General features: G+C 30.5%; 2 protein-coding genes across 2 annotated transcripts in view; both read right to left on the bottom strand.

Moving 5' to 3' along the window:
* The window catches only part of LOC124419195, an 87,190-nt gene extending 73,089 nt beyond the window's left edge, over window positions 1–14,101 (bottom strand). The window contains exons 1-2 of the mRNA XM_046947807.1: window positions 14,078–14,101; window positions 10,307–10,703 (exon numbers count right to left, since the gene is read on the bottom strand). Coding sequence (XP_046803763.1) covers window positions 10,307–10,703; window positions 14,078–14,101 — 421 coding nt within the window. The remainder of the gene's footprint in view (window positions 1–10,306; window positions 10,704–14,077) is intronic.
* A 4,685-nt stretch (window positions 14,102–18,786) lies between these two features.
* LOC111687492 overlaps window positions 18,787–22,632 on the bottom strand; it is a 61,405-nt gene continuing 57,559 nt past the window's right edge. The window contains exon 3 of the mRNA XM_046947806.1: window positions 18,787–19,209. Within this exon, the coding sequence (XP_046803762.1) occupies window positions 18,787–19,209 (423 nt within the window). The remainder of the gene's footprint in view (window positions 19,210–22,632) is intronic.

Genomic DNA, 22,632 nt, shown 5'->3' with positions numbered 1-22,632 from the left:
AATTCCTCTACCAAAATTTATAATTATAGGCCCATATTTACCCTTACTCCCCTATAAACCCTCTTGTGGTAAATCTTTATTTGTCAATAATACGTAAAAAAATACACAATACGGTTAAAGAACAAATTAAATACTTTATTTTTTAAAATTATTCACTTTTTTAATATACCGACTGGTGTAGGGTATCATATAGTCGACAATGTCCGACTATACATTCATACTTGTTTTTCAGTGCTGAGCATGACGTCACGTTACAAACAATGCAGTATGTTGTTATTGGTTAGAAACAAAGTAAAACAAGTAGTCCGACACTCACATATAGGATCTACGAGTGCCGTGTGAATTCGACTCTCTTCTGACATTTCATTTTTGTTGTTGTTGGTTTTTTTACAAACAGAGTTTCAATTTTTGGTATTGAAAATTCAAACAAATTTAAAATCATTCCGCTCTCACCAAAAATTTTTTTGAAGTTTGCTGGTATTTTTTTTTTTTTTTGAAATTTGTTTTTTGTAAACATAAAAAAGTCGTTGCCACATGCGTTAAAGGGGAAACAGTTTTAAGGCTTTTGTATTTTTTATGTGTAATTTATAGATATCAAATTAGTGTATAAGATTTTCTCATTCCGTTTGTAACACATGGAGTGATTCATCTAAATCCCATTGGCAATTTCGTGTCAAGTGGCCCAACTTTTAAAATCGATGTCTTCCGATTTGGATGAAATTTGCACCAAAGTTAGTACTATTAAATAGTAGGCAGACACACGTTCTCAGCTCTATCGATCAAGAACTGCCGGTCTTAGAGGGAGTTGGACATTTTGGGCATACAGGGTTTTATTCAAAAGACTGTAACTTATCAAATTTTGGCGCGCAGATGATAGTTTCTACAATATCCTTTAAGGGCTTATAGTCCCATAATGGACAGTTCTTGACCGACAGAGCTGAAAATTTGTGTCTGGCCTATCCGATAGTACTAACCTTGACTCGAAATTGCCCTATGTATACAATGGGTCTTTACAAGATTCTAAGACAGACATGTCCGTATGTCTGTGGACCATGTTGTAAAACCAAGATCGGCAACTCCTATACACAGTGTTTTTTGGCCGTTACTAAATTTACACAGATTACTCACACGCATAGAAAACACAATTCAGTCTCATTTGAGCTGTCATAGAAGGAGGTTGTGTTGTCGCTCGTTTCTTGCTTTTGCAATGAAAATGAACGAAAGTATATTAATGAAGGGATGGATAATACTAATTATTGTGCTTTTTTAGTATCTACACTACACATTTAATAGTTTTTAGAATTATTAACTTTCTTTTTTTCTTTCAACGTAATTTGCAAATTATAATAATTAACCAAAATTTAATGTACTTTTGTTTAATTTTTACCTGTATATATGTATATATTTAATTGCAAATATAGTTAAAAAGCTCAAATTGTGTTTTTATATACATATATTTTAATATTTAAAATAAATATGTGCAAAACAGGGCAAAAAATATTTGCTTCTTTTAAACTAAAAAATATTAGTTTTGTATTACATTAATATTATTTCTAAATATCAGTTTTCCATACATGCATTTTTGTGGAGATGAGAGTATAATGATTTCTCATTTCTTGTTTTTTCGCTCTTTCACTTATACGAGTGCAAAATGTAGTAGTATATGTCTGCCGATCCTGGTTATAAAATAAACTACTAAACGGATACTGTACTATATGTATATATGTTCTGTGAGAAATTATTTTATATATTTGACTTTTCAATAAGCAATATATGTAGTATTTTTGCAATGAGTATGGTAGCTCGATTTTATAAAATACCAGCAAACGTCAGAAGGTTAATATGACGACAAAAAGAGAGAATGACACTACCTTGATATTTTTACCATGTTTAAAATTGTAATTTTTTATAAAACTCTGCCCTTCAAACATTTAAAAGAGAAAACTATTGCGCATCACCCCAGACGCCACGTCAGAAACACTTCTGGACGATTGTCAGACGAGAACGCACATTTTACAAAGACAAAATACATTGATTTCGAATTTTCGTCTTCTAGAAATATACTTTTAAGTTACTTCCGGATGATAGTTAGAAGAGTGCATCCATTTTGCTTAAACAAAAAACCATGTCTGTTGAATTTTTTTCATCTGGAAGTATACGTTTTAGTGACTTCTGTATGAATGTTGGGTGAGAACACACATTTTACAATAACAAAATACATTGTTTCCTAATTTGTATCTTCTTGATTTGTATGTTTATGTCACTTCTGGAAGACAGTTTGAAGAGTGTTCACATTAATGTTGTATTTTATTCATCTGGAAGTGTGGATTGTAGTCACTTCTGTACAATTGTCAGACGAGAGCACACATTTTACAAAAACAAAATACATTGATTTCTAGTTTTCGCCGTATGGAAGTATACTTTTAGGTTACTTCCAGATGATAGTAAGAAGAGCACAAAAACAAAAAAATATAAATACTCCATTTTTTAGCGTGAAAAAATAAAAATAAATAATGCAGAAATTTTGCTAAGTTCAGTGATGTTTTGTGTTTTGTTCAGTCATGTTCAGTTTTAATTATTCATCGTAAAACTTAAATGAGTTATTGAATTTAATGTTCATAGAAAAGTAGTGTAATTAAAATATTGTGAATCTTAAGTAATAAAAAACAATATGACAGTGTTGTGTTAAAAATCAACTGTTAATAAGCATTTAAGAAGGTTTTCTTAATTGGCGAAGTGTATTAAATATATACCAAAAAGTATAAGGAAGGATTACATAAATAAAATTAAAAAGTAAGTTGTCATATTAAAATACCATTTTAGGAATGTGTTAACAACTCTTAACGGCTTCCATTTCCATTATTTTTAAAAAAGTCTAAGATGTTTAATTAAAAATGTTTTTATATTAAATTTCGACTCTCTCTTAATTTGTTTAGGAGGTATAAACATTTAAAGACTTTTTCAAGTTGTACATTTCGACTTTCATTTGATGAACATTGCATTTTTAACATATTTAGATTTATTTGAGTTAAATCTTAACTTTCAATATTTTTAAAACTATTTGCGCGTTTAGGTCTGGAATCATTATATTGAAATTAATACTACTGTTTTATACATAAATTATTTTTTGACTTGGGTCACTCGACACGAAATTGCCCATATAAGATATTTAATATTGAAATCAGATAGTTTTAAACCCACCTTTTTTAAATAAATACAACTTTATTAATTTTCATATAGCTTTGGATTTATTTATTCTATTTATAGGTACTTTTTTAGTTATTAACACCAGGTCTTTCTATGACCTATCATATGATACTAATATTCTTAATATTGAGCATGCCGTTCCCAAGATATTGAACCTAAATATTAGAAGAGAGCAAACAAAAAACAGTATTGCAATATTAGTGTCAAAAGCAATATCCCGTTTAGGGTCGTTAAGGTGTTTCTATCGTTAGTGACTGTAAATAATTTAAAAAATAATCCATGACTTAGTAATTTTAGATCTTTATAGACGGTTTAATTCCAAGTTATTGAAAAAAATTTTCATAAAAGGTAATGTTTTTATTGATTCAAAACAATAAATAAATAAATTTATTAATTTTTAATTATTTTATTTTTTAGAAAGCAGTAGCTAATATTGTACCCCCTATTAAAATACTTCTAACCGAATTAAAATATAAAAAAGGGATCTGGTAAGTTATATATGTCTTATTTCATCACGTGGTTCCATTAGAAATGTCGATTATTTGCAGAAAATGTAAAAAATGGATCTGACCGTTTAAACTTTGGTGGTAAATGTATTGGACATGAGTGAATCCTATTTTTATTACTTCCTAAAGTATTAATGGTAATTTCAATAAATACAAAAGTATGTATATTCAATATTAATTATAAGATTATTTTGGTTTATTTCGTTGAAGGATTAATGCGTTCCATAATATAACTCTTACAATTTGATGGATTAATCATAAAATTGATGAAGAACTACAAAAATATTTTAGAGTCCAGCGTTTTATAATTTTTGGAAGTATACCAGTCAGCAGTTGGAATATTAATACAGATTCCCTGAAAATTATCTTATTATAAGGTAATAATTCTAAATTTTTGATACATATGTACATTAGACCGACTCACTCTGTATGGAAAGCAAAAACGTGTTTTTGTTACCCCTCCCAAAATTTACCTTGCTTTGTTTTATGATGACTTGGCTTCAAAAAACCTTTCAAATGATACCACATACTGTATATATTGTTTAAGAAATGCTGTATAATTTAAAACAAAATAACTAAAAAGGGACTTTTTTGTAACCGGTTCAGCTCACGAACGGCCATCGATGGACTACAAATATTTTGGAAACCATTATAAAACATAACAAAGATTTTTTTAAGCTGGATAAAATATTGAATTTAACATGAAGAATCGTGTTCCCATACGATATTTTCTTTAAAACTGTCCAGGCAACGAATGGACAACACTTAACCGAAAATATTTTTCGGGTAACATCATATTACATAACAGCGAATATTATGAGGGGGGTTACTCAAGCACCGTTTTTTGTGAGTTGGTCTAATGTACATGTATTACTTTTTTAGATTAGTTGTTAAATCAATTATATTTTCTACTACTTTAATTTCAATTAATTCAATAAAAACTACAAAATTTAATTTTATTTAGATTTATTTTTATAGATTTTATTTTGGTGAGTATACAAATAGAAGAAGAGAAAACTCATCTTCTAGAAGATGAGTATTCTCAGAAGATGAGAATACTCATCTTCAAGAAGAAGAGAATACTCTTCTTCTAGAAGAAGAGAGAACTCATCTTCTAGAAGATAAGATAGGAACACTTCTAGAGGATACTAGGTAGTCAATTCAAGAAGTGACTTCCTAGTCACATCTAGAAGAGTCTTTGGCAATACCTTACTTCCAAGAGTCATCTAGAAGTTTCTTCTGCGGGTCTTCCAGAAGTATCTTCCAAGTTACTCTTAGACGTTCCCCAGCTCGGCATCAGTTCTTCCCGACTGGTGACAAGAATTCTTATACTTCCGCAACATCGCTGGCGAGCTTTTAGCACGTTTGGAAGTTTCACACGGGTAACTTCCGCAATAGAAAATGTTTGTAGGGACATATTTAGAGTTCGGTACTTTTTCACTAACACATGCTTAGAGTTAGGTACTGTTGTCAAAGAGTATGCATCGTTCGGATTAGGTGGGAAGACATAAAAGGGGACTTTTTCGTTTTACAAAAGGTACTTTTCGAATTTTCTATAATATTGACCCTAGAAACGTGAAATTATGTATGAAGGACCTCGATTAGGTGATAACCTATATAAGGGTATATTTTGGTATATAAAAGGAGACTTTTTGGTACTTTTTCGTTCTACAAAAGGTACTTTTTGAATTTTCTATAATATTAAACCTAGAAACATGAATTTTAACATGTAGGGCTTTGATTAGATAAAAACATATAAAAGGGAACTTTTTAGAAAATTTTCGTTCTACAAAATGTACTTTTTGAATTTTCTATAATATTGAACTTAGAAACATGAAATTTAGTATGAAGAGTCTGGATTAAGTGAGGACTTTTTGATAACTTACCGTTTTGCAATTGGTATTTTTTTATTTTTTATAATAAAATTGGTACTGTCTGTTCATCATGGTGAAGGGTATATTCGGCACAACCGAATATAAAATTCTTTTTTGTTTTATTTTTTATTGGAGAATTTGACTAGTGATATTAATGAAAACATGTTATGCACAAGGTGTCAATCGGTCACTCGCAATGACATTTTCAAGTTAAATTCAACATTAAACAACATTGCTAGTGGGTTGAGAATTCACAAGTGGTAGTTGTTAATGGTTTATCGAACTAGTTCGTCGTATTTTTGGGTTTGTTTAAAGTCTATAGACTCCTAAATGTCTGAACCGATGATGACAAAATTTTTACAGTGTCTTCCTATATGTCTGGAAGGAGGTTTAGGTTACGGTGATAGGATGATGTATACTACATCAAATCCGAAGAAATACACCTAGGCCACTATCGGGCCTGTTGTGCGCTCCAATTCATGAAAAAACAGAATTGGTTAATAATGTTATTATAATGATATTAATAACATCACTTCCAAGATACTTGGATCTAACTTCGACGAATGCCTGACTGTGGCAAAGAAAGTGCTCCAGAGTCCTCTCCACATGCTTTACATTCGTCTGAATCCGCACGTCCAATTTTGTATAAATGTACACGTAATCCTGTGTGTTCACTCAGAATACGTACCATCATACTAACCTCAGACTTGCTCATTTTGATGAGATTTCTCATCTTGCTCTCATCAGGGTCACCCCATAGAATCTTTGTGGTTCTACCCACCGTTTCATTATTCCAAGAGGCCTTATAGGATTCTCTCATACATATTTTTAATTCAGCTTTTGTTGCGTCGAATGGTTTTGCGTTTGTCAGGTTCCCTTCCCTTTAAAGCTATTACATTCGCCCTTTCATTGCCGACTACTCCCGAGTGGCCTGGTACACATATGATGTAAACCTTTCCTTTGGGAGAGTATTCAGTTAAAGCTTTCTTACAATTCAATACGGTTTTAGATTTAATTCTATCACCTGATATCGTCCTAATTGCCTTCTGGTTGTCGGTAAATATGGCCCTGTGGGTGCCATATTTATACTAACCCAATTTACACATTCCGTTATTGTTCGTACTTCTGCCTGGAAGTTTGTGTTATGATTAGGTAAACGGTGGTATATTTCTGTTTCTGGGTATTCAATGTAGAACCCCAGGCCCACTTTGTCCCTAATTTAGAGTTTCCGACATATTCTGTGTCTGGTATGCGATCACGTCCGATAAATGTGTATAACCATCCAATGTGTCCAGTATACATTGATGACGTGTCCTATAACCGTTTTCGGCTAGTTCGCCTAAAGTAAAGCGCCGCCATATATCTTATATATGTTTAAATGGGTGGAATATCTAGCAACGTTTCCAGAGCCTTGGTTGAAGTAGTACACATGGCACCACTTCTACCTAAGCAGCATGTACGCTGGACTCCCTGTAGTAGTTTGATATTACACTTTTTGTCCAAAGCAGTTCATCAGATTAATGAAGCATAAGCTAGAATTGGTCTAATTACACTTTTATAAAGCCAATTTGTCATAGCAGGACTAAGACCCCATTTCATGCCTATGGTTCTCCTACGTCGCCCAACCCGATGTACCTTGTTGATCCTATCCTCTATGTGGTGTCTCCATTTTAATTTCCGGTCAAGTATTACACCTAAGTACTTAACTTTGTCTGTCACTGGTATCTTCTTGCCCAGGAAACAAGGTTCAGTATATGTAGAAATTTTTGTCTTTCTTGTGAAGAGACAGATTCCCGCAATAGGGCACCTCCTATATGAATTAAATACATATAATTCGTATATATGAGAAAATAACAGAGCTAAAATTATTACATTAATACCAAAAATCGTATATCTGAGAAAATATTAGATGTAAAATCTTTTTTACATTACGGAATTGGTTATCTGATTGGGAAGCCAACGAAAAGAATTTATATGATAAAAGTTTAAAAAAAGAGTTGTCAACTCTTATAAGTTTAGATATTGTTAAACAGGGTAGACCATTTTCTGATGGAATATTTTTAAAAATATTTTATATAACTGTTTTGAAAAATTTAAGTACAATTTAAAGTTTATAAAGTCCCTCCCGTTATCTCGAAATAGCGTAGTTCGGCGAACAGATCAACAGATTACTGAAAAATTAAAAAACTGTGAATTTTTTTCATTTTCATAGATGAAAGCACAGATATAAATGATTTGTGTCAACTTATCATTTGTGTCAGATGAAATGTTTTCTCTTGAAACATTTCATGGAAATGTAACGGGAAAACTGTTATTTGATATTATAAATGAAAATTTTTTTCTTTAATAAATATTAAAAAATTAGCAGGAGTTTGCACAGATGGTGCTAACGTTATGACTGGTAAGTATGAAGATTTCATAGGACAGTTAAAAAGCATGGAATCTCCGTCCATTCCTTGCATTGTATTATTCACCAGACCGCCATTGCTTCCAAATTTTTAGCAGACCACTCCTCTATGAAGTCTTCAGTGACCCATCGGAAATTTGTAAATTTTTTTAAAAACCAAAAATGTAGCTCACCCCGATTTAAAAATGTTTACCAAGGTTCGATGGTTAAGTCGTGGTTAATATCTTAATAGATTATATGATTTGAAAGATGTGCTTCAATTCATATAGACCTAAAACATGTACAAATCCGAAATACAGCCTTTAAGTGACAATGATTTTATTTTAGATCTGGCATTTTTAGCGGACACTACAGCATTACTAAATGATTTTAATATATAATTACAGGGTAAAGAAAAAAACTTTATTTGATGTTTCAAATAAACTTTTTATTTTTAAATATTTTTACTTTCTTCAGAAATTTAAGCTGAAGATTTATCAAACTTTCAAAAAACTTTACTTCTTTTTAATAATTTATATATTGGTAAAAACTTAAAACTATCTAAAATTCATGAATAATACATAATATTTGAAACATTATTTTCCAACTTTGAAGAGAGGTTCCAAGATTTTAAGAAAGTATAGCTCCTGCTTGATCTTTGCATTAATGCCTTAAATTGTGACGTTACCAAGTATGATTTTGAAATCCAAGCGGAGTTAATAATACTTCGTAGTGAATTCACCTTTAATAAAATATCATCCGAATATCACCGAATTTTGGCAAAATTTAGATGATTTATTATATCCAGAATTAAAAAGAATTATCAAAAATGTTTGTCATTTTTTCACTTAACTTATCTATGTGAACAGATTTTTTCAGACTTAAAATTCATTGGTTCTAAACAACGTAATAAATTAAATTCCGCACACATAAACAATATTATTTTGCTACGAAACTGTCATAATTTTCATCATTAATGTAGACAATTTCATTAATGATATATGAAATAAATTTCAATTTTTAATTTTGTCCGTAAATTTTTTTTTGGTATACACAATTTTTCTTTCAGTGCAGTACTCTTTCGCTCACCAAAACAACTACAGTTTTTCACTGTCTTACAACAACAAAATTTTCCTCTCTTCACGAGTTCTGTGTATATTCAACACACTTGTGAGAGCTCAATTCTCTCGTAATGCTTTAAAACTTTATCGCGAAAATACCGGGATAAATGGTCTTGCTGGAAATTTTTTCGTTTCATTTACCAATCCGAAATATTCTTATTATTCACAAACTAAAAAAAAAAATTAATTCTTTTGACAATTAACTTTTCTATGTTGAAATTAAAACTGAGAAACAAGGTTGTAAATTTTGGTATTGGAACTGAAAAATATATTTAAAATAATCTTATTTTTTATTTGAAAATTTATTTAAAGTCCGAAAAATATACTAATTTAATGTTTACTGATCACATATGGGTAAAATATATTGAAAAATATGCGACAGTAGAAATTTATATGTAATTTATTTTTCCAATATATTTATGTACGATTTTATTCAACTATGTATGTTTGGAGAGTGTGTTGAAAGAGGTTGGAGCTCCAACACATATACAAAAATTCTACCAATACATAGAGTTGGGTACCGATCGACAATTCCTTTAGGTACCAACTGACAACTTTGACATATATGATAAACTATTAGATTGTTAAAAATTTGCGTATGTCAAATTAAAATCCAAATTGACGTTTTCCCCTATTTTTTTAATAGTTTTTTTGATTATTGTTTTCAAAATAAAGCTTAGTCCATTTCCCTTAAGAACTGTGGTTTTTGATCTTTCGATGAAAAAACCAACAAAAGCGTCCATTTTGAAAAAAATGAAGTGTCAAATACTGAAAACATCTTATTCTTGAGTTAAAAATATTTTTTAATATATCCACTCCAATCCCATTATGGAGTAGATATATAAGCATTCTGTGCCGTGGAAACAATAAAGAAATAGCTATCTGAACTCCTTTGGACCATATTGTCGAACTTTAACCTTACTCCCCAAAACTCTAGTCAGGGAAAAGTAAAAAGTTACAATTTTTTAAATTAAATATTAATTAAAAAATAAACAAAAAGCAAGAAGAAACTCATATGTAGTTAGTTCGGAGCTATGTAAATAATGCACCGATTTGAATTGAAAATGCGATAAATCAGTATATTAATTACGTGAGTTAACACTTTTTGAATATAGTATCACGATGTATAATTTAAAATTTCTTTGTGTATCAAATTTAAATTTGTTGACAAAGTCAACGAAGCAATTCAATAGAAATCACAAATATACTTACGTTGCATTTGCAAATCAACAGATTCCTGTGCACTACGAATAGCACGTAGACTTGCCAGTCCATTAATGTTTGAACTGGATGAGCAGCTAAAGTTTTTGAAGTCCACGCAAGGATCGAAATTCCAATTGAGTTTTGCATGTATACTTGACGCTGCTATTTTACACACAGGATCCAAGCACTCAGGAGGCGGAGCTGCTGTCGGCATACAATCTTCATCGTCTGAATAACAATCTCGTGGCAGTTGTGATGGTGCAGTACTTATTAAAAATAATATTGGCGATGCAACAAGCAGAGAAGTGACTAACAAGGTTGCAGTAGTAATTGCAATTTTATGAACAGTTGCAGAAGTGCGCAGCCATATGCATGGTGCACAGCATATCCAACCAAGGGTGGTATTCTATTAAGAAAGCAAAATGTTATAAATGTGTTATTATTAGGGAGATCGATAAATTGTCCTTTTTCAAAACTGGGTTTTCAGGATTATCGGAATTATTGCATTTAAAAAAAAACAATACAATATGAGTTTGGATGAAATAGATGCAGCAAATCTGCTGAGTCCATAGATCAATCTACCGATTTCACTTTTAAAATACTAATCATACACTCCTATTCTAATAAGTTTCCAAAATTAAAGTTTCCAAGAAATGTGTGAGTTTTAACATAAAAGTGGTCTAAAATACATTCAAACTTTAATATTCACAGTGAATCAACTAAGTTTTTTTATGAGAATTTTGATTTTTGTTCATAAATAAAATTCGAAAAAACAGGTAAAAAGTAAATTTATGTTTTCTAATTAAAAGTAGAGATTGTGTCAAATGGGAAACCCAAGAAAAAATATTAAAATACAAATTTTGGTACATTTGTTGTAGCATTTTATTATATTTCATTAGAATTTGCATATCAATAAAGTATTTTGTTGGGGTTTTCAAATTATTTTTTAATTACTTTTTGGAATTTATTTTTAAAAGGACGAGTGTTAAGTATTTTTCAATTGCGATTTGCAAAAATCATATCCTTATTGTGTGAAAATGTGATGTTATTTGCCTTAAAAATGTTTAAAGGATAATAATGAGGCAATTTCGATATAAAACATTAATTTAGATTTCTAGAACAAATATAAATCAATGAAATATAATTATGAGATGTTTAACCAATAACATTAAAAATATAAAATAGAGAAACTTATAAAGTGATCCAAAGAATTATTAGAAAAACCCCACTGAGTGGTCTTTCAAAATCTTTAACTGCCAAAGGGAGGTGACTTGTATCCCAGGAAAACCATTGGACTCCTGATTTATCTTCTCCAAATCAATATACAAACTAGGAGGAACACTATGTTTAAAAATTTAGACCTCTATATATATATATATATATATATATATATATATATATATATATATATATATATATATATATATATATATATATATGTGTATATATATTTATATAGGCATATTTGTATAAGGAAACAATAATAAATATTTTAGCTATTTTATAATAATGAACATTTTTTGCGATATTTTTATTTTTTAATATTAGAGAATACCGTGAAAACCATTTACATTTACTAATAAAACTTCTTCAAATTCAGCACAACTGCTATTATACCCTTCACCTTCGTGAGAAGAGTATATTAAGTTTGTCATTCCATTTGTAATTTCTATATGTAATATAATTTCCAACCTTATAAAGATAGCGGAGTCGATTATGCCATGTCCGTCTGTCTGTCTGTTGAAATCAGTTTTTAGAGGTCCCCGGATATCGGCGAGATCAGAATCTTCAATAATTCAGTTAGACATGCTTTCGAGAAGATCGCTATTTAAAATCAGCAAAATCGGTCTATAAATAACGGAGATATGAGCAAAACTCCGAGACAACCTCTGAAAATTTCATCAAAAAAGCCACATTTTTTTCATGCTTTGTTAAAAAAGCAACAACAACACTGTGAATTGGATAAAGATGTACATGTGCGTGTGTAGATGTATTTCGTTTTATTCAGCTGTGCATTTTTTGTTTGTTTGGAGGCTGTTCTGTTCTCACGAAAGTAAATGGTATAAGAAGAACAAGGAGATAAAGCAGTAATATGTTGGTAATACAGCTCATATTTGTTTGAGGGTGGTAATACAGTTTGACGGTGGTATTACAGTACAACGGTTAATATTTCTTTCTGCTACAGTTTATATTTGTCTGTGTGTATGTTATGTGTGACATGTGTGCAGAGATACAAAATAAACAAAAACTGTTTTTTAAAACATACTTGGTGAAGGGTATATAAGATTCGGCACAGCCGAATATAGAAATATTACTTGTTTTGTATGTATGTATGTATGTATGTATGTATGTATGTATGTATGTATGTATGTATGTATGTATGTATGTATGTATGTATGGATGTATGGATGTATGTATGTATGTATGTATGTATGTATGTATGTATGTATGTATGTATGTATTGTGTATGTACAACGCTCAGTTTTATCCTCGCAACGTGTACTCGGTATGAAGTGCTTAGTATTTTCGAATAAAAGTGAAAAAAGTACATGTATTTGCAAGCACCAAATATAGTTGAATAAAACAAATAGTTACTCGACGATTTTGTTGTACTCAAAAAAAGAGTACTCTTTTTAAGCGACACTGCGAATAAGAGTATTTGCTGATCAAGTGCATATACAAATACCTTTGTGCAGACCTCTAATTGGAACAATTCAGATATCAACAATCTTTGGTAGCTCATTTGGTTATTCCAGATATTAAAAATCTTGCTTTTCTGGGTCCATTGCCAGGTCCTCTGTAACATATACCAATATGACCCATATAGTCACCTTAATATAAGTATATAAACATGCATATCTCTCAAAATTCCATTTAAAATCACTGGATATTTGTTGAAATAATATTAAGATTTTTTTAAAGACAAATATCAAAAAATATTTTGATTTAGTTTGACACTGAGCTCATACATGTACAAAAACAAAACAACAAGTATTTTGTTTTTGTATTATTGTAGTGATGCATATACCTGATAAGCCTGCCAACAATTTCTATACAAATTGTAACAATAACGTTACAGCCTAAAGTTTAAAACAATCTAATTTGATTTAATCTGAGTGAATGAAAAGTGACCCCGTTCTGAAAAAAACTGTTTCGCCTGTTTAATACTTACTTGATGTGTCAATTTCGTTTCAGTTTCAAGTAACTTTTTATACATAAAAGTGCGTAAATGTAGTAAATTTCCAGTTTACCATAACAATAAATATATTTACTGAAATGTGCAAACACTTCTTCTTCTGAATTTTGAGAGCAAGAATGATTATGTATTAAACTATCTTCTTTGTGTATTAAAAAGTGTTAATTTTTGAAATTTTTATTCTATCTACTTATTATCATTTAATTTTCCTTTTGGCATAAACTAAAATTTAACAAAATTATGATCAAAATTAGAAAGATATGTATTTTGTTTCTGTAAATTGTTTAACTTAGCACTGAGAAACATAAAATTGAGCCTTTATAATTAAACTCAAATTTGCTGGTAGGGTAGTGCACCCTGGTTGATACTGTATTAATAGCGTAAAAATAAATAAAAGTGTTACCGAGGGTAAGAAATATTACTGACTCCCATGTACAAGTTCTGTGTGTATTTAATACACTTGTATGAGTTATTTTTTTTTTGTTTACATAAAATAACAAAAATATGAAAGTACAAATGTATCCGAATACATCATTTCCTACCACATTACGAGAAAAGGGCACGAACACACTTTACGTACTTACCCAGTAAACAATTTTTTCAGACATGTCTGATAGCAGAAATGTTCTGTAATTAACGAATAATATAAATTTCGGAACTAATATACATTGGGTAGTTATGGTATTATTTGTTTATTATATGTAATATTTCGTCATATGAAATCAAAAAAGCCCTAAGTCACATTGAAAAAATTTTTCGGGAGAAGCAAAAAACCGTCTAAAATGATAGGTTAGGTTAGGTTGATAGGAGGATGTATACTACATCAAATCCGAAGAAATACACCTAGGCCACTATCAGGCCTGTTGTGCGCTCCTTATCATGAAAAAAAAAAAAAAAAAAAAAACGGAACTGACTGAATCATTTTTCAGTGTTCAGGAACTCAGTTTCCTGAACGTAATTCCTAAGAATCTTCCAATCAGTGTTAGTTAGGAATGTTATTTCCGGAATAACATCACTTCCAAAATACTTGGATCTAACTTCGACGAATGCCTGACAGTGGCAAAGAAAGTGCTCCAGAGTTTCACTGTCCTCTCCACATGCTCTACATTCGTCTGAATCCGCACGTCCAATTTTGTATAGATGTGCACGTAATCCTATGTGTCCACTCAGAATACGTACCATCATACTAACCTCAGACTTGCTCATTTTGAGGAGATTTCTCGTCTTGCTCTCATCAGGGTCACCCCATAGAATCTTCGTGGTTCTACCCACTGTTTCATTATTCCAAGAGGCCTTATGGGTTTCTCTCACCCATACTTTTAGATCAGTTTTTGTTGCGTCGAATGGTTTTGCGTTTGTCAGGTTAACTGCCTCGAGCTCCCTTCCTTTTAAAGCTACTACATTCGCCCTTTCGTTACCGACTACTCCCGAGTGGGCTGGTACCCATATAATGTGAACCTTACCTCTGGAAGAGTATTCAGTTAAAGTTTTCTTACAATCCATTACTGTCTTAGATTTGGTTCTATCACCTGATATCGCCCTAATTGCCTTCTGGCTGTCGGTAAATATGTTAAGCGCTGTGGGCGCCATGTTTATTCTAATCCAATTTACGCATTCCGTTATTGTTCGTACTTCTGCCTGGAAGCTTGTGTTATGATTTGGTAAGCGGTGGTATATTTCCGTTTCTGGGTCTTCAATATAGAACCCCAGCCCCACTTTGTCCTCCAATTTAGAGCCATCCGTGTAACAACGGACTCCTACTGGTACTTGCTCCAATGTTCCAATGTAGAACCCCAGGCCCACTTTGTCCCTAATTTAGAGTTTCCGACATATTCTGTGTCTGGTATGCGATCACGTCCGATAAATGTGTATAACCATCCAATGTGTCCAGTATACATTGATGACGTGTCCTATAACCGTTTTCGGCTAGTTCGCCTAAAGTAAAGCGCCGCCATATATCTTATATATGTTTAAATGGGTGGAATATCTAGCAACGTTTCCAGAGCCTTGGTTGAAGTAGTACACATGGCACCACTTATACCCAAGCAGCATGTACGCTGAACTCCCTGTAGAAGTTTGATATTGCACTTTTTGTCTAAAGCAGTTCATCAGATTAATGAAGCATAAGCTAGAATTGGTCTAATTACACTTTTATAAAGCCAATTTGTCATAGCAGGACTAAGACCCCATTTCATGCCTATGGTTCTCCTACGTCGCCCAACCCGATGTACCTTGTTGATCCTATCCTCTATGTGGTGTCTCCATTTTAATTTCCGGTCAAGTATTACACCTAAGTACTTAACTTTGTCTGTCACTGGTATCTTCTTGCCCAGGAAACAAGGTTCAGTATATGTAGAAATTTTTGTCTTTCTTGTGAAGAGACAGATTCCCGCAATAGGGCACCTCCTATATGAATTAAATACATATAATTCGTATATATGAGAAAATAACAGAGCTAAAATTATTACATTAATACCAAAAATCGTATATCTGAGAAAATATTAGATGTAAAATCTTTTTTACATTACGGAATTGGTTATCTGATTGGGAAGCCAACGAAAAGAATTTATATGATAAAAGTTTAAAAAAAGAGTTGTCAACTCTTATAAGTTTAGATATTGTTAAACAGGGTAGACCATTTTCTGATGGAATATTTTTAAAAATATTTTATATAACTGTTTTGAAAAATTTAAGTACAATTTAAAGTTTATAAAGTCCCTCCCGTTATCTCGAAATAGCGTAGTTCGGCGAACAGATCAACAGATTACTGAAAAATTAAAAAACTGTGAATTTTTTTCATTTTCATAGATGAAAGCACAGATATAAATGATTTGTGTCAACTTATCATTTGTGTCAGATGAAATGTTTTCTCTTGAAACATTTCATGGAAATGTAACGGGAAAACTGTTATTTGATATTATAAATGAAAATTTTTTTCTTTAATAAATATTAAAAAATTAGCAGGAGTTTGCACAGATGGTGCTAACGTTATGACTGGTAAGTATGAAGATTTCATAGGACAGTTAAAAAGCATGGAATCTCCGTCCATTCCTTGCATTGTATTATTCACCAGACCGCCATTGCTTCCAAATTTTTAGCAGACCACTCCTCTATGAAGTCTTCAGTGACCCATCGGAAATTTGTAAATTTTTTTAAAAACCAAAAATGTAGCTCACCCCGATTTAAAAATGTTTACCAAGGTTCGATGGTTAAGTCGTGGTTAATATCTTAATAGATTATATGATTTGAAAGATGTGCTTCAATTCATATAGACCTAAAACATGTACAAATCCGAAATACAGCCTTTAAGTGACAATGATTTTATTTTAGATCTGGCATTTTTAGCGGACACTACAGCATTACTAAATGATTTTAATATATAATTACAGGGTAAAGAAAAAAACTTTATTTGATGTTTCAAATAAACTTTTTATTTTTAAATATTTTTACTTTCTTCAGAAATTTAAGCTGAAGATTTATCAAACTTTCAAAAAACTTTACTTCTTTTTAATAATTTATATATTGGTAAAAACTTAAAACTATCTAAAATTCATGAATAATACATAATATTTGAAACATTATTTTCCAACTTTGAAGAGAGGTTCCAAGATTTTAAGAAAGTATAGCTCCTGCTTGATCTTTGCATTAATGCCTTAAATTGTGACGTTACCAAGTATGATTTTGAAATCCAAGCGGAGTTAATAATACTTCGTAGTGAATTCACCTTTAATAAAATATCATCCGAATATCACCGAATTTTGGCAAAATTTAGATGATTTATTATATCCAGAATTAAAAAGAATTATCAAAAATGTTTGTCATTTTTTCACTTAACTTATCTATGTGAACAGATTTTTTCAGACTTAAAATTCATTGGTTCTAAACAACGTAATAAATTAAATTCCGCACACATAAACAATATTATTTTGCTACGAAACTGTCATAATTTTCATCATTAATGTAGACAATTTCATTAATGATATATGAAATAAATTTCAATTTTTAATTTTGTCCGTAAATTTTTTTTTGGTATACACAATTTTTCTTTCAGTGCAGTACTCTTTCGCTCACCAAAACAACTACAGTTTTTCACTGTCTTACAACAACAAAATTTTCCTCTCTTCACGAGTTCTGTGTATATTCAACACACTTGTGAGAGCTCAATTCTCTCGTAATGCTTTAAAACTTTATCGCGAAAATACCGGGATAAATGGTCTTGCTGGAAATTTTTTCGTTTCATTTACCAATCCGAAATATTCTTATTATTCACAAACTAAAAAAAAAAAATTAATTCTTTTGACAATTAACTTTTCTATGTTGAAATTAAAACTGAGAAACAAGGTTGTAAATTTTGGTATTGGAACTGAAAAATATATTTAAAATAATCTTATTTTTTATTTGAAAATTTATTTAAAGTCCGAAAAATATACTAATTTAATGTTTACTGATCACATATGGGTAAAATATATTGAAAAATATGCGACAGTAGAAATTTATATGTAATTTATTTTTCCCAATATATTTATGTACGATTTTATTCAACTATGTATGTTTGGAGAGTGTGTTGAAAGAGGTTGGAGCTCCAACACATATACAAAAATTCTACCAATACATAGAGTTGGGTACCGATCGACAATTCCTTTAGGTACCAACTGACAACTTTGACATATATGATAAACTATTAGATTGTTAAAAATTTGCGTATGTCAAATTAAAATCCAAATTGACGTTTTCCCCTATTTTTTTAAATAGTTTTTTTGATTATTGTTTTCAAAATAAAGCTTAGTCCATTTCCCTTAAGAACTGTGGTTTTTGATCTTTCGATGAAAAAACCAACAAAAGCGTCCATTTTGAAAAAAATGAAGTGTCAAATACTGAAAACATCTTATTCTTGAGTTAAAAATATTTTTTTAATATATCCACTCCAATCCCATTATGGAGTAGATATATAAGCATTCTGTGCCGTGGAAACAATAAAGAAATAGCTATCTGAACTCCTTTGGACCATATTGTCGAACTTTAACCTTACTCCCCAAAACTCTAGTCAGGGAAAAGTAAAAAGTTACAATTTTTTAAATTAAATATTAATTAAAAAATAAACAAAAAGCAAGAAGAAACTCATATGTAGTTAGTTCGGAGCTATGTAAATAATGCACCGATTTGAATTGAAAATGCGATAAATCAGTATATTAATTACGTGAGTTAACACTTTTTGAATATAGTATCACGATGTATAATTTAAAATTTCTTTGTGTATCAAATTTAAATTTGTTGACAAAGTCAACGAAGCAATTCAATAGAAATCACAAATATACTTACGTTGCATTTGCAAATCAACAGATTCCTGTGCACTACGAATAGCACGTAGACTTGCCAGTCCATTAATGTTTGAACTGGATGAGCAGCTAAAGTTTTTGAAGTCCACGCAAGGATCGAAATTCCAATTGAGTTTTGCATGTATACTTGACGCTGCTATTTTACACACAGGATCCAAGCACTCAGGAGGCGGAGCTGCTGTCGGCATACAATCTTCATCGTCTGAATAACAATCTCGTGGCAGTTGTGATGGTGCAGTACTTATTAAAAATAATATTGGCGATGCAACAAGCAGAGAAGTGACTAACAAGGTTGCAGTAGTAATTGCAATTTTATGAACAGTTGCAGAAGTGCGCAGCCATATGCATGGTGCACAGCATATCCAACCAAGGGTGGTATTCTATTAAGAAAGCAAAATGTTATAAATGTGTTATTATTAGGGAGATCGATAAATTGTCCTTTTTCAAAACTGGGTTTTCAGGATTATCGGAATTATTGCATTTAAAAAAAAACAATACAATATGAGTTTGGATGAAATAGATGCAGCAAATCTGCTGAGTCCATAGATCAATCTACCGATTTCACTTTTAAAATACTAATCATACACTCCTATTCTAATAAGTTTCCAAAATTAAAGTTTCCAAGAAATGTGTGAGTTTTAACATAAAAGTGGTCTAAAATACATTCAAACTTTAATATTCACAGTGAATCAACTAAGTTTTTTTATGAGAATTTTGATTTTTGTTCATAAATAAAATTCGAAAAAACAGGTAAAAAGTAAATTTATGTTTTCTAATTAAAAGTAGAGATTGTGTCAAATGGGAAACCCAAGAAAAAATATTAAAATACAAATTTTGGTACATTTGTTGTAGCATTTTATTATATTTCATTAGAATTTGCATATCAATAAAGTATTTTGTTGGGGTTTTCAAATTATTTTTTAATTACTTTTTGGAATTTATTTTTAAAAGGACGAGTGTTAAGTATTTTTCAATTGCGATTTGCAAAAATCATATCCTTATTGTGTGAAAATGTGATGTTATTTGCCTTAAAAATGTTTAAAGGATAATAATGAGGCAATTTCGATATAAAACATTAATTTAGATTTCTAGAACAAATATAAATCAATGAAATATAATTATGAGATGTTTAACCAATAACATTAAAAATATAAAATAGAGAAACTTATAAAGTGATCCAAAGAATTATTAGAAAAACCCCACTGAGTGGTCTTTTCAAAATCTTTAACTGCCAAAGGGAGGTGACTTGTATCCCAGGAAAACCATTGGACTCCTGATTTATCTTCTCCAAATCAATATACAAACTAGGAGGAACACTATGTTTAAAAATTTAGACCTCTATATATATATATATATATATATATATATATATATATATATATATATATATATATATATATATATATATATATATGTGTATATATATTTATATAGGCATATTTGTATAAGGAAACAATAATAAATATTTTAGCTATTTTATAATAATGAACATTTTTTGCGATATTTTTATTTTTTAATATTAGAGAATACCGTGAAAACCATTTACATTTACTAATAAAACTTCTTCAAATTCAGCACAACTGCTATTATACCCTTCACCTTCGTGAGAAGAGTATATATAAGTTTGTCATTCCATTTGTAATTTCTATATGTAATATAATTTCCAACCTTATAAAGATAGCGGAGTCGATTATGCCATGTCCGTCTGTCTGTCTGTTGAAATCAGTTTTTAGAGGTCCCCGGATATCGGCGAGATCAGAATCTTCAATAATTCAGTTAGACATGCTTTCGAGAAGATCGCTATTTAAAATCAGCAAAATCGGTCTATAAATAACGGAGATATGAGCAAAACTCCGAGACAACCTCTGAAAATTTCATCAAAAAAGCCACATTTTTTTCATGCTTTGTTAAAAAAGCAACAACAACACTGTGAATTGGATAAAGATGTACATGTGCGTGTGTAGATGTATTTCGTTTTATTCAGCTGTGCATTTTTTGTTTGTTTGGAGGCTGTTCTGTTCTCACGAAAGTAAATGGTATAAGAAGAACAAGGAGATAAAGCAGTAATATGTTGGTAATACAGCTCATATTTGTTTGAGGGTGGTAATACAGTTTGACGGTGGTATTACAGTACAACGGTTAATATTTCTTTCTGCTACAGTTTATATTTGTCTGTGTGTATGTTATGTGTGACATGTGTGCAGAGATACAAAATAAACAAAAACTGTTTTTAAAAACATACTTGGTGAAGGGTATATAAGATTCGGCACAGCCGAATATAGAAATATTACTTGTTTTGTATGTATGTATGTATGTATGTATGTATGTATGTATGTATGTATGTATGTATGTATGTATGTATGTATGTATGGATGTATGGATGTATGTATGTATGTATGTATGTATGTATGTATGTATGTATGTATGTATGTATTGTGTATGTACAACGCTCAGTTTTATCCTCGCAACGTGTACTCGGTATGAAGTGCTTAGTATTTTCGAATAAAAGTGAAAAAAGTACATGTATTTGCAAGCACCAAATATAGTTGAATAAAACAAATAGTTACTCGACGATTTTGTTGTACTCAAAAAAAGAGTACTCTTTTTAAGCGACACTGCGAATAAGAGTATTTGCTGATCAAGTGCATATACAAATACCTTTGTGCAGACCTCTAATTGGAACAATTCAGATATCAACAATCTTTGGTAGCTCATTTGGTTATTCCAGATATTAAAAATCTTGCTTTTCTGGGTCCATTGCCAGGTCCTCTGTAACATATACCAATATGACCCATATAGTCACCTTAATATAAGTATATAAACATGCATATCTCTCAAAATTCCATTTAAAATCACTGGATATTTGTTGAAATAATATTAAGATTTTTTAAAGACAAATATCAAAAAATATTTTGATTTAGTTTGACACTGAGCTCATACATGTACAAAAACAAAACAACAAGTATTTTGTTTTTGTATTATTGTAGTGATGCATATACCTGATAAGCCTGCCAACAATTTCTATACAAATTGTAACAATAACGTTACAGCCTAAAGTTTAAAACAATCTAATTTGATTTAATCTGAGTGAATGAAAAGTGACCCCGTTCTGAAAAAAAACTGTTTCGCCTGTTTAATACTTACTTGATGTGTCAATTTCGTTTCAGTTTCAAGTAACTTTTTATACATAAAAGTGCGTAAATGTAGTAAATTTCCAGTTTACCATAACAATAAATATATTTACTGAAATGTGCAAACACTTCTTCTTCTGAATTTTGAGAGCAAGAATGATTATGTATTAAACTATCTTCTTTGTGTATTAAAAAGTGTTAATTTTTGAAATTTTTATTCTATCTACTTATTATCATTTAATTTTCCTTTTGGCATAAACTAAAATTTAACAAAATTATGATCAAAATTAGAAAGATATGTATTTTGTTTCTGTAAATTGTTTAACTTAGCACTGAGAAACATAAAATTGAGCCTTTATAATTAAACTCAAATTTGCTGGTAGGGTAGTGCACCCTGGTTGATACTGTATTAATAGCGTAAAAATAAATAAAAGTGTTACCGAGGGTAAGAAATATTACTGACTCCCATGTACAAGTTCTGTGTGTATTTAATACACTTGTATGAGTTATTTTTTTTTTGTTTACATAAAATAACAAAAATATGAAAGTACAAATGTATCCGAATACATCATTTCCTACCACATTACGAGAAAAGGGCACGAACACACTTTACGTACTTACCCAGTAAACAATTTTTTCAGACATGTCTGATAGCAGAAATGTTCTGTAATT

The sequence above is a fragment of the Lucilia cuprina genome, chromosome 4, assembly GCF_022045245.1.
Source record: "Lucilia cuprina isolate Lc7/37 chromosome 4, ASM2204524v1, whole genome shotgun sequence".
NCBI classification, from domain to species: domain Eukaryota; kingdom Metazoa; phylum Arthropoda; class Insecta; order Diptera; family Calliphoridae; genus Lucilia; species Lucilia cuprina.
The sequence above is the reverse complement of the archived record's forward strand: the minus strand, read 5'-3'. Positions and strand labels throughout refer to the sequence as shown.